The sequence below is a fragment of the Vulpes vulpes genome, chromosome 14 (genome assembly GCF_048418805.1).
Source record: "Vulpes vulpes isolate BD-2025 chromosome 14, VulVul3, whole genome shotgun sequence".
Lineage (NCBI taxonomy): Eukaryota > Metazoa > Chordata > Mammalia > Carnivora > Canidae > Vulpes > Vulpes vulpes.
In genome coordinates this window covers 74,666,199-74,678,517 of record NC_132793.1, presented here as the reverse complement: position 1 = coordinate 74,678,517, position 12,319 = coordinate 74,666,199, and the positions used below count along the sequence as shown (strand labels likewise).

The window sequence follows — 12,319 nt, the reverse complement described above, 5'->3', positions numbered from 1 at the left end:
GGCAGAGGGAGAAGCAGGCTTCCCACAAGGAGCCCAATACAGGGCTAGATCCTAGGACCCAGGATCACAACCTGAGCCAAAGGCAGAGCTCAACCACTGAGCCACCCAGGTGCCCCCCCCCCCTTTTTTGGCTAATAACTTCCTTGCCCCACTCTCCTTCCATTTAAAAACCTCCCATTTCCTAAAACTTCTTGAAGCTCCTTTCAACTTGCTAGATGAGATGCTGCTCGATTCATGAATTGGGGGCTTTCAAAATGTTTATTTTTAAATAATCTCTACATCCAAAGTGGGGCTTGGACCCACAATCTGAAATGGAGTCAAATGCTCTGCCGCCAGAGCCAGCCAGGTGCCCCGTATTTGTGAATCGTTTAATAAGGCTAATTAGATCTTTAATTTTATTCAGCTGAATTTTGTTTTTCACTACCCCCAAACCACATTGGTTTCACCGCTGAAACCCCACATCTCCCACTAGTCACCGACCTCCCCTCTCTGGCTTCAGTTCCTTAGCTCCCCAACACTCTCTAACCCACAGCACCATAGCTTCTGCTCCCTGCAAACCAAGGCTGTCAACCGCCCCCCACCCCCAGGAATCTTGGGATTCCCCCTTACGAACTTCTAGGCTGTAGGGTGTCATCTGACAAAGCCAAAACCTCTCCCACCCCAAACCCCCACACTCTTCCCTCTCCATTAGAAGGCTGTGCCCTCCATCACTGCATTTTCTTTCTAGGTTTGCTACAGGAATGTGTCTGCCTTTTAATGTTTTCGGTTTGGTTTTAGAGATTTTAAGTAACTCTACACCCTACTTGGGGCTTGAATTTACAACCCAGAGATGAAGAGTCGGAGGCTCTTCATGAGGAGACTGAGCCAGCTGGGAGTCCCCCTTACCTCCACCCGGAATGTCTGCCTTTTAAATAGAGCTGTCTCCATTGTTGGTCTTTCCATTATCATTCTGCACTGGGACTTTTTGAGGTCTTAAAATTCCTCTGAGAAGCTGAAAAATGGTAAGAATTCTGTCCTAGGAAAAACTGTGTGACCGCAGGGCTGCACAGAAACCACAAGAGTCCATTTCTGAGGACCTAGTACCCCGGGTGCACCTCTGGGTTGGTTCATTTACTCCTAGGGAAGTGTTGCCCCTGGTGAACTTGATGTTTCCTCCCCTTTCACAGGCATAAAAGGTCCAAAGCTGAGATACAAAACCTCAGTTCAGGTCTTTGTGGAAGTTCTGCCCCAGGAGAGATGTTATCCTAAGAATATCCAGCATCAATTCACTAGTTGCTCCCAAGCATGAAAGTAAACCTAGTTATCGCCTTGGACTAATAATATGCTCGATACCCAGTGAGTATTTGAGTATTTATCAATTGACATATTGCTTTGGGGGTTGTAAGCTTTTTTTTTTTTTTTTTTTTTTTTTTTTTTTTTTTTTTCAAACAGCAAAGTTGCCACCAGTATTCCTAGGAATTTTAAAAAGAAAACCACAGGCCCAAAATGGTGTCACTTAGGTTAACCAAACTGCAGTTTCAACCCCTGAAAATGGAACTTTCAGCCATTCAACATGGAATTTCCTGGTCCACACTATGATAGACTCCTCTCCCTTCTGTTCCCCTTAGGAAGGCAACCTTGCCTAAAACAATGGATTCTGTGCCAATAATTTCCTTTTCCTCCTCTCCCTCTTCTGAAAACCCTTCCTTTTTGGGGGAGTCTGGGTGGTGCATTTTGTTGGGGTCTGACTTTGGTTTCCACTCAGGTCCTGGTCTCAGGGACATGAGATTGAGCCCCACATGGGGCTCCACACTCAAAGTGGAGTCTCCTTGAGACTCTCTCTCTGCTCCTACCCCCTGCGTTTTCTCTCTCTCTCTCAAATAAATAAACATCAAGAAAAAAAAAAGGGAAAAGAAAACCCTTCCTTTTCTGTAGAACTTTGAAGCTCCCTTCTACTTACTAGTTGGAATGCTGCCCAATTCATGAATCGATTAGTAAAGCCAATTAGGTCTTTAAAATTTACTTGGTTAAATCTTTTGTTATTTAACAGGAATAATGCTACCAAAGCCGAAGAAAATTCATACTGATAAAGAATCCTATTACAGAGAACATTTTCATTACTATGGTTACAAAATACTGCCATTGTTTCTGAGAACACCACTGGAGGAGTTCAATGAGCATGGAGTCAACAACAAAAGACTGAATTCTTCCCTTTTTTTTGGTGAACCACACACACTAAGGATTAGAGCATTAGGGGACTCAGTCCTCTGTGAAATTACTGAGATATAATGCAAGGACAAAAAACTGGAAAATAAATCCTATGAAAACCTTGTGGGCTTTGTTTCAAAGTGTAGTTGGCCAGTTTATAAAAATGATACTTAAACAGAAGTCTGATTTTCCAGCTCTCCTAGTTATCGCTGCATAAAAGATTTAAGGGTTGTATGCATGTGTTTTTCCTACTTTTGTTTTGACTAGACAGTTTTCATGAGGAGGGAAATGCTGTTTAAATCACTGTAAACTGCAACCCTACTTCAAACCTGCAAGTTGTTTCAAAACTTATTCTGTGATAAAAACCCACTCTTTTTCCATAACAGCTGCTTTCCTTAAACATCAGCTCAATTTTAATCTCAGAAGGCAAACTACAGAAGAAAAGCCAAAGTAAAACCCTGTTTCCTTTAAAATTCAAACAGATGTTTTATGTAATCAAATCAATCCACTATTTGAATTTCCTTATACACGCTATGCTGACTTCCATGTTATGTTCAGAAATCTTGCAAAGGTTCACTTTAGACTACTTGGAAAACCTGATCAACAAAGATTATCAAAGATAATCAGAGCGGTTCAGATTAGTAACTTGACCAATGTTGTCAGGCTCCAATCTCAACCCCAACCACAAAATGTAATGAAACTTCACTGACAAAGCTGCTTGATTCACACAGAACACAAGGTCTTATTAGCAGTGTTAAAAAGAAAACCACAAGATGCAAATGGTGTCACTTAGGTGAAGATCCCAAATTTGTAAACAAAGACCTAATACCTAACTTAACTGCAATTTCAACCCTCCAAAAATGTAACCTTTAACCAATTGACCCGGGACTATCCTGATCAGCACTAGGAAATTTACTGATACATCCATCCTCCTCCCCTTAAGAGGGTGACCTTGCCTAAAACAATGAATTCTTTGCTAGTAATTTTTTCCCATCCTTCTCTACCGTTAAAAACCATTCCTTTCCCACCACCCCTCCTTACCTTTAAAAACCATTCCTCTGCGTGCTAGACGGGATGCTGCTGGATTCATGAATCAATTAATAAAGCCAATTAGATCTTGAGAATTTAGTTGAATTTTTTTAACAATTGTTATAGCTATAATTACAGGTATTGAGAACAATTCAAAAGCTAAAATGGAACTGTGTCCAGTGGTTAATGCTGCAGACATGCCACCTTATATGATGACTTTTTTTGGTAGGCTCCACACCCGGTGTGGAATTCACATTCACAACCCTGAGATCAAGACCTGAGCTGAGATCAAGAGTTGGATGCTTAGGGGCACCTGGGTGGCTCAGCGGTGAGCATCTGCCTTGGGCTCAAGGCTTGATCCCGGGTAAGGGGATCAAGTCCCACATCAGGCTCCCCATAGGGAGCCTGCTTCTCCCTCTGCCTGTGTCTCTGCCTCTGTGTGTGTCTCTCATGAATAAATGAATAAAATCTTAAAAAAAAAAAAAAAAGAGTTGGATGCTTAACCGACAGAGCCACCAGGCACCCAAGTCCTCCTTTCTGATGTCGAATTACCATAGGTGAACTGAAATGTAAGTGGACAATGCCATCCTCCCTGCTCTACCCTTGCAGCTCACATGAAAACACCTGGGACACTGGAAGATAAGCTGCCAAGTCTCATACTTGCCTCAGTCCCAGATCTTGAATAAGCTGTGGGAAACCTAGAGGTGTTATTTATACAGAAAACCGGTCCGAATCAAGCACTGGGAAGAGATTGTCTCTCTAGTGGAGACAGTGAGACTGCTTCCACTCCCCACAGGTCGGCCCTCTGGCTCTCCCAGCCAAGGCATCCCACATAGCCCGAAGCTACTTGTCAGCTCCCCCACATCAGTTATAAAGCAGCCCAAGAAAACAAGGCTGAGTGAACACCCCTCACCCTAACTCTCCAACCAACATGGCCACCTTCACCCTCTTTACTGTTTCTTTTATTTTTTTTTTAACATTTTATTTATTTATTCATGAGAGACAGAGAGAGACAGAGAGAGACAGAGAGAGAGGCAGAGGGAGAAGCAGGCCCCATGCAGGGAGCCAGACATGGGACTCGATCCCAGGACCCCAGGATCATGCCCTGGGCCAAAGGCAGACGCTCAACTGCTGAGCTCCCGGGCAACCCTCTTCCCTGCTTTAAGACAGGTAACAGGCCACCCCCCAACCCCTCCCCAACAACCTAAGCTTGCCTAACTGCACATCTCCGAACACTCTTTCTGTATGAGATCAGCAGTGAAGATATAAGCTACCGGTTCGACCTTAGGCAGTCAGCACCCTGTCAGTGTGGGACGCCAACCAGGTGGCACTTTACCGCATTCTGCCTGCATTTTACAAAAATGAACAGAAAAATAAAAGTGCTGACCCTAGTGAGAAGACAGGAGTCACACTTAATGTAACTGAAACAGAGATGGGCACCTCCATACAGCAGGGAAAAAGACTCAAACACCATCGAGAGAGGTAGTATCTGTAGAAATAAAGGCAAAGAAAAAGCTCAAAGAAAATGTTGGAAATGACTGAAATATACTGTCAATGACGGCATTAAAAGGGGGCATAATTCAGATTTTCTTTGCTATTTTTGGTCTTTTAGAAATAGAAACACAAGCCTATTAACACACATGCTTATTAACTAACTTTCACTCATTTAACTTTATTTAATACCTCTGGAGAATTCATCATGTTTGAAAGCAAAAGAATACTTACACCTGAATGTTAACCCAGAAAATATTAATGGCTACAAATGAGTGATTTGTGTCTGTTAAAAACTTCCCTGACCAGGACGCCTGGGTGGTTGAGCGTCTGTCTTCGGCTCAGGGTGTGATCCTGGCCTGGAGATGGAGTCCCACATCGGGCTCTCTGCAGGGAGCTGCTTCTTCCTCTGCCTCTCTCTGTGTCTTTCATGAATAAATAAATTTTTAAAAATCTTAAAACAAAAAACACAACTTCCCTGACCAAGGGGGCACCTGGCTGGCTCAGTCGGTAGAACCTGCAATTCTTGACCTCAGGGTTGTAAATTTGAGCCCCACTTTGGGAGTAGAGATTACTTAAAAAAAAAAAAAAAACCTCCCTTGATCACCCAATAATTCCACAGCACTATAGTATAATCGAATTTTACAAAGTAAAATCATATATACTAAGTATGGGTGACTGGACGTTAAAATATCAAAATATGGTTCTCTGGTGTGATGTTTTTCCCCCCTGTGTTTCACAAATATACCCAATAAGTTAAAAAAAACACACACCAGTCATGGATAAAATGAACTTTTGTGCCTGGATCCCTTCCAAGGGTGGAAGCAACACGTGATACAATGAGGACCTAACATTTCCAATCACTATAAACAATGAGCTGTAGGGAGAGAGAGTTTTGTAACCAAAAGCACTCAATAGGGGGTTCAGCGAGGTAATAGTATTCGCTCTGTCTAGGGGGAGAGAGGAAGCCCATACACACAGTAACCAGGAAACCATTCCTGTCCATCAGATGACCAAGTACTAGGGGTTAGGCAGGTCTAAGTGCACGTTTGGAAAGAACTCTCAAAGCAAGGGGAAGATCATTACCAAGGAAATGCTTCTTGAGCTTATTTACTTTTTGTAGAAGTCTTCATGGACTTCAGATGCCCTGATGAGGAACACCCATTCCAGCTAACACTTCCTCAGAGGCCACACTCTAGGTCTCCTGTATGGACTTTGGTCACCTCTAACTCCAATGAACCCAGATTTTGTTAACCAGCTTAAATAATGGTGAAAACTCCAAGAAATCTCAACACAAAGCAACTCTGCACAAACTCCTACAGGACAGATCTGAGCAAGCTCTAACCGGGCTTCTGGCAACCTAAGGCTGCATCCCAAGGATGGCCCAGCTGCCTTTTGCCCTTCAGTTCTCATCTAGAAAAGCTCTGGGCAGTCAGAAGAAATTAACTGTCCTAGCCAACACCTGAGATAGGCCCTGGCCTTCCTTTCTTAACAAAGAGAGCTTACAATTGTGAATCCTTCCTGTCCCTTTGAGATGTGTGTGTATTTCCTACAACTCCATAGTGTCTTTCTCAAGGACCCGAAAGCCATTCCTTGGAAATGTAATTAACAGGAAGGACAGGGCCTGTCTTCCCAGGTCAGTGGAAGGATAATCCTAACTTGCCAACTAGCAGACACAGGGGCCTAATCCCAAGTCTACTAACCACCTCCCGTAACTTTCCCTTTCCTAACTCGACTGGGCCCCGCTCACTCCTCCCTACTCCCTCATTCCCCCTTTAAAACTCCCTGCAGGGACCCCTGGGTAGCTCAGCAGTTAAGCGAGGAGGCCTTCTGCCCAGGGTGTGATCCTGGAGTCCCTGGATCGAGTCCCGCGTCGGGCTTCCTGCACGGAGCCTGCTTCTCCCTCTGCATCTCTCATGAATAAATAAATAAAATATTAAAAAAAAAAAAAACCTACCTGCAAAAGAGAACAGAGCTCAGCTCTTCCCCTAGTATCAGTGGTTACAGAAAATAAAATGTTTTCACTGCTTCAACATCTAGCTGTGGGGATCCCTGAGTGGCGCAGTGGTTTAGCGTCTGCCTTTGGCCCAGGGCGCGATCCTGGAGACCCGGGATCAAGTCCCACATCGGGCTCCCAGTGCATGGAGCCTGCTTCTCCCTCTGCCTGTGTCTCTGCCTCTCTCCCTCTCAATCTCTGTGTGACTATCATAAAAAAAAAAAAAAAAAAAAAACATCTAGCTGTATGTCTCTGACCACAGCTAGTTCCGGATGGTGTTCATGACTTTGTTAACAGGACAGACATTACAAATGGGCTTTCATTGGGGGAAACAGTAATTATTATGAACTGGCTGGAAATACCTTGGCCGGGGCACTCTTGCTCTTAAACGAACTGGCCCAACCACCACTGGATAGTGAATCTGCATCCCAGGAATGGCCCCCGTGGCTGTGATCCACCCATGTGGTCTCGCTGGTTTGGCCGCCTGGGTGAGGGTCCCGCATACTAGATCACTGCTGCCTCTGCCTCGGGTGAGCATGCAAGCTCCATCTCAGTGCACCAAGAAGAGCAAAGAGCCGGAACATCGAGAAGCCCCAGATCAGGCTGCCTGACTGCTATGTACCCGCCTGGCCAATAAATGTCAGCATGTGCGGCAGAATTTGGTCTGGAAAAGGCTAAACCTTATCCACCCACAACCACTGGCAACTACTAGTATCTATCAAAACAGCTGTGTATTCAAAACTGCCTGAGGCCCATCATACGCAACAATAATGAGCAACAGGTATTCATTACTTCTACATAATAAGAATAATAAGGAATGGCAGCCTGGTAGTTAAAAGCCCAACCTGAGTCAGGTGGACCAGCATCGAGGCCTGGCTCCACCACCATGGAGTATCAGTCAAGTTAATTTATTTCTCTGTACTCAGTTGTCTGCCCTGCAAAAGGAAGCCAATTAGAACATTAATCACCCCTTAAGGTTGTTGTGGAAAAATGTATGCTCTAATGCAGGTAGAAACAGGCAGCCCATCGTGGGCATGAGATACACCTCAGCTATCGTTACTACCATCATTAATGCCTATACTTGCCTGGAGTGACCCCTGCCGAGCTTTATTCTCAAATTGCCCTGTGAGCACTGTCTAGATTTTTCAATTACACATCTTATTTCACTTCTGAAATTTCACTTTGAGATGTGTATGTATTTCCTACAACTCTGGAGCGTCTTTTTTATGTATTATCATTTTCTGTAGCTAGCTTTCCCCACACTGCCCCCCTAAATAAGTCGTAAGTTCCCAGGAGAGCAAGGCAGCTCTGCTCATCATCCAGTCCTCAGGGACCTGCCCCAGCACAGACAGTGTGGAGTGACCACTCTCCCCTATTATCTCTCCTTCCATTAGCATCTATTAGCAACAGCATAAGTGAAATCTAAGTGTGTTTCAGAGTCAGTGCAAAAATAAGATGACCTGGGAACTATCCAGGTGCAGGTGGGTATTGGCTAGTAACAAACTAAGAGTTTGGGGTTCCTTACTCTGTGCTAAACTATGTACTTAGAGACTGTGTGTCTAGATCACATATAACCCTTACAATAATCCCAGGAGGTATTATCACACCCATTCTACAGTCAAGGAAAACTGAGGTTAACAGAGGGTAGGTAACATGTGCACATTCACACCAGCCCTCGTCCAGATTTACCAATTCAAACCCAGACCTGAGTCCAGAGCTATTTTCTAGGTTATACATTGCTCCTGATGGTCCTTCAAGTCCCAAAAAGTTCTATCTCCAACCTAAAACTTCTCCCAACTCTCTTCAGAGTTTATTTCTAAGTAATCTCTACATTCAACGTGGGGTTGGAACTCAATCCTGAGATCAAAAATCGCATGCCCTACCAACTGAGCCAGCCAGGCACCCCTAGTTTCTCCCCATTTAAACATCCAACTGGTGACTTTCCATACGCATGTAATTTATAATAGGCATCTCAAATGTAACAAAGCCTAAAGAAAACTAATTTCCCAAATGTCCTCCTCCCTTCAAGCCTCCCATCTCACCTAGTAAATGGCACCATCAGCAATCCAGTTGCTGGGGACAAATCCGGCATAGCTCTCATTCCCACACCCCACTTCCGATCCACACAAAAGTCCAATTCACCTCTAAAATTACCCCAGAAGCCAACAACCTCCCACTGTGAACACCACTATAGCCTACATTAAGGTAAAACATGCTCTCCTCCTCACACTACAGCAACAGCGGATGGCCAAGCGTTAAGCTCCATCAGGGGGCATCTTTGTTGACTGCTACAGCCTGCTTGCACATACAGGAGGCAGTTAAAAAATATTCCACTGACTGAACAGCTCTGACTGCTCTCCCTACCTCCGGTAGTCCTGGAGACGGTGGAGTCTTCACAGCTCCCAAAGTGATCTAAGTGTGGAGCAAACCACAGCTTGCCCTGGAACCCACACAAAGCCCCAACTCCAACCGTGGCTGTCAGTCCGTCTCTGGCCACATCTGGACCTGCCTGCCTCTCTGCCTCATTTGTTCCACTGATGACACTCTGGCTACCCTGGACCCCCTTCTGTTCCTCAAAAACCCCGCAAGGCTCCTTACCCAGACCTTGACATGGACATGCCTTGACATGCCTCTCCTTCCTGATCATTTCCAGTCTCGATTCCAGGAGCATCTTCTCAGACAGGCTTCCGCGGCAACCCACCCAAAGCCACTCTGCTACCAGGTCTTGTTACAGTACTAGTTCACTGTTTACATGCTTGTGAACACAAGCACAATTGGACGGACCACTGAGGAAAGAGATGATGTCTGTCTGGCTCATTGCCCTATCTCTAGCTCCTGGCACATAGTAGGGGTTGTGATATCATGATACCAGAAATAGAGATTTGGTTTTCCTTCAGTATGGGAAGCCCATGAGACTTGTGACTGGCATCTCAAGTGTGTGGCGAGAGGCAGTTTTATCCAACTAAGCCCTTAACCTATGGGACAGTAAATCCAGGTGGCGTCATAATTGAATTGAATTGTAAATCCAGTTAGTGTCTCGGGGAAATTGGTTGGTGTGGGGGCGGGGGGACCCACACATTTGATTTCAGAAATGCTGGGAATAAAACAGTTCATGGGTGCTCAAATTAAACAAAAAGGATTGGTTGAATAGAAAAATTACTTACCAATTTTTTAAAATTGTTTAAATAAAGGGACTGTCAGACTTAGCTTCTGATGGTGCTATGAGTTGTTTTTAACACACACTTCTTAGTAGCCCCATCCGAAAGACGTCATAGTGTCATCACCCCCTCACTGCATTGAGACCCACCACAGTGTTCCCTCAAGCAGCCCAGAGAAAGGAGAAGTTAACTTTCCTGTGATGAATGGCCAGATTTGGTTCTTTCCAAAGTCCTGAGAGGGGGATTTTAGAAACAAGTCATTAAATCCTGCCAAAATATCAACCATACCAATAATTCTTTTACAAGACCACTTGAGTACCGGTAATCATTTTCAAAGCCCTAAATTAGCTGCTTGGAGTCACAGAAGGCCTCAAGGGACTAGGGGAGGGCAGATGCCCCTAAATATCTATAATTACTAAATAATGGGAAGTGCTGCACCAAATTGGAAAGCATCTCAAACAACAATGAAAGATCTGCAAAGCTTTGAGATCGGGAACATTCGGAAAACAGCCTTTCTAGTCCATCTTAGTACCCAAAGCCCTGGTAAAGTGGTAAGCATCCTCTCTCCCTCCTTGCCTGACTTAATGCAGGTCATTACACCTCAAGTTAAAAACCTCAATTTTCAGGGGCTGGCTCAGTCCGTGGAGCACGCGACTCTCGGTCACGGGGTAGTGAGTTTGAACTTCAGGTTGGACATGGAGACCACTTGCGAATTAAAAAAAAAAAAAAACTCACAAAAACTTCAATTTCCTCGTGTATGAAAAGGTCAACGTGAACGCAAGCCAAGTACAGTATTAGACCTCAAACACCAGGAGAACTTCACACAGCCGCTGCAGGGGGGGCGGATTATCTGCCAACACAATCGGCAAGTTAGAGACTCTCAGAGTTTAACCCTCCGCATCACGCAGGGACCGGCCTCGATTGCCGCAAGACTGAACGCATTAGAAAGCAGGGACATCCCAGTACCTGACTGCTCCCGAGGGAGAGTTACTGGGAAAAAAAAAAAAACACACCATTAAAATTATGTACAGAAATGCTGTGCAGAGGGGCACTGGGTGCCTCAGTGCCTTAAGCGTCCGCGCTCCGCGTCGGCTCAGGTCATGAACTTAGAGTCCCGGGTGCAGCCCCGCGGCTCGCCAACCGGGAGCCTGCACGCCCTCTTCCCCTCTCTGCCCCTAACCCCGCCGTGCTCGCTCTCAAATAAATAAAATCTTCAAAAAGAAAAAAAAAAAGCAAACACAAAAAGAGAAAGAGAAAAGAGACGCTGTGCAGCGTGGGGAGGATAGGGAGGAGGGGGCTCCACGTCGGGAAGGCTTTACCTTTCGTCGCTTCTTACTCTGTTCAATCAGCACTAAAGAGTTAAAGCCCAGTAATTCCGCCCGGATGCGCTACTCGCCAGTAGGAGGCGCCCATCCCAAGGAGACAGACGCGGTTCAAGGTGTTCGCCGGCCCCGGCCCGCGGAGCCGACGCGGAGGGACGCAACGCTCCGAGCGCGAGCGCAGGAAGCGGGGCTGGCTCCCCCGCCCGCCGGCGCCCCCGTGGCGCGCGACCCGGGTTTCCAGGCGCTCCCGCAGGCCCAGCGCCGACACTCGGGGCTGCACGACGCCCAGCGCAGCTGCCTGCGCCAGAGGAGCCGAGTGTCGTCCACCGCACGACAGAGGAGACGCGGCCCGCACGCACGTCCTTTTCCGGGCTCGTCGGGGAGGCAGAGCCGGGTGGACCACGGAGCTCAGCGCCCCGGCGAGACCCCCCCGGCAGCCTGGGGAGCCCGAGCCCGAGCCCCGCCTGCCCCGCCCTGGGCGAACCCCGAGGACCGGACCGAGGACCCCGGGGTCTCCTCGGCGCTTTCCAGCCGCCCGTCCCTCCCAGCCAGGGCACCGGGCTCCCCCGACGGCTGCGCGCCGCGCTCCGGCCCGAGGCAGCCACGCAGACGGCGCAGCGGCAGCCGCGGCACCCACGCCCGGCCCCTCGGAGCCAAGGATGCGGGGTGCGCACGCGGGGGAGCCGGCGGTGCTGGGCGCCCGGCCCCGCGCTCACCTGGCCCGCGCAGCACCGCGCTGACATCGCGGCGGCCGACGACCACCGGCGTCCTCGCCCGCTGCCTGCTGCCCGCTGCCCTCCGGCCCTCGCGCCACCTCCAGCCGCGATCTCCCCTTTCTGGAGCAGCCCGCTCCTCCACGCCGAGCAGCCGGGTCGGAAAGCCAGGCACCGCCGCCTGGGAGCAAACAACCCCCGCCAAGCCCCGCCCCGCCGCCGCGGGCCCCGCCCGCCCCCTCGAGCCCCGCCCGCCCTCTCGAGCCCCGCCCCCTCGCGCCGCAGGCCCCGCCCCTCGCGCCGCAGGCCCCGCCTCCTCCCGGGCGCCGGCGGCCGAGCAGGCTCGCGCGGGGCCCGGCCTTCCGCTGGCGTCAGGCGGCGCGGCGGCTGCGCTCTCTTACCGGGGGGCGGGCCCCGCGTTCC

The 12,319-nt window shown here is 48.0% G+C and overlaps 1 protein-coding gene across 2 annotated transcripts in view; it reads right to left on the bottom strand.

Annotated features, from left to right (window-relative positions):
- The window catches only part of SERINC5 (serine incorporator 5), a 104,247-nt gene extending 92,149 nt beyond the window's left edge, over positions 1 to 12,098 (bottom strand). Inside the window, exon 1 of one of the 2 annotated variants that reach the window (XM_025998040.2) lies at positions 11,900 to 12,098. In XM_025998040.2, the coding sequence (XP_025853825.2) occupies positions 11,900 to 11,926 (27 nt within the window). In that variant the 5' untranslated portion in view covers positions 11,927 to 12,098. Of the gene's footprint in view, positions 1 to 11,180; positions 11,370 to 11,899 lie in introns of those variants that run through there. The other variant, XM_072736919.1, reaches the window with a different exon arrangement.
- Between the last annotated feature and the right edge of the window lie 221 nt (positions 12,099 to 12,319).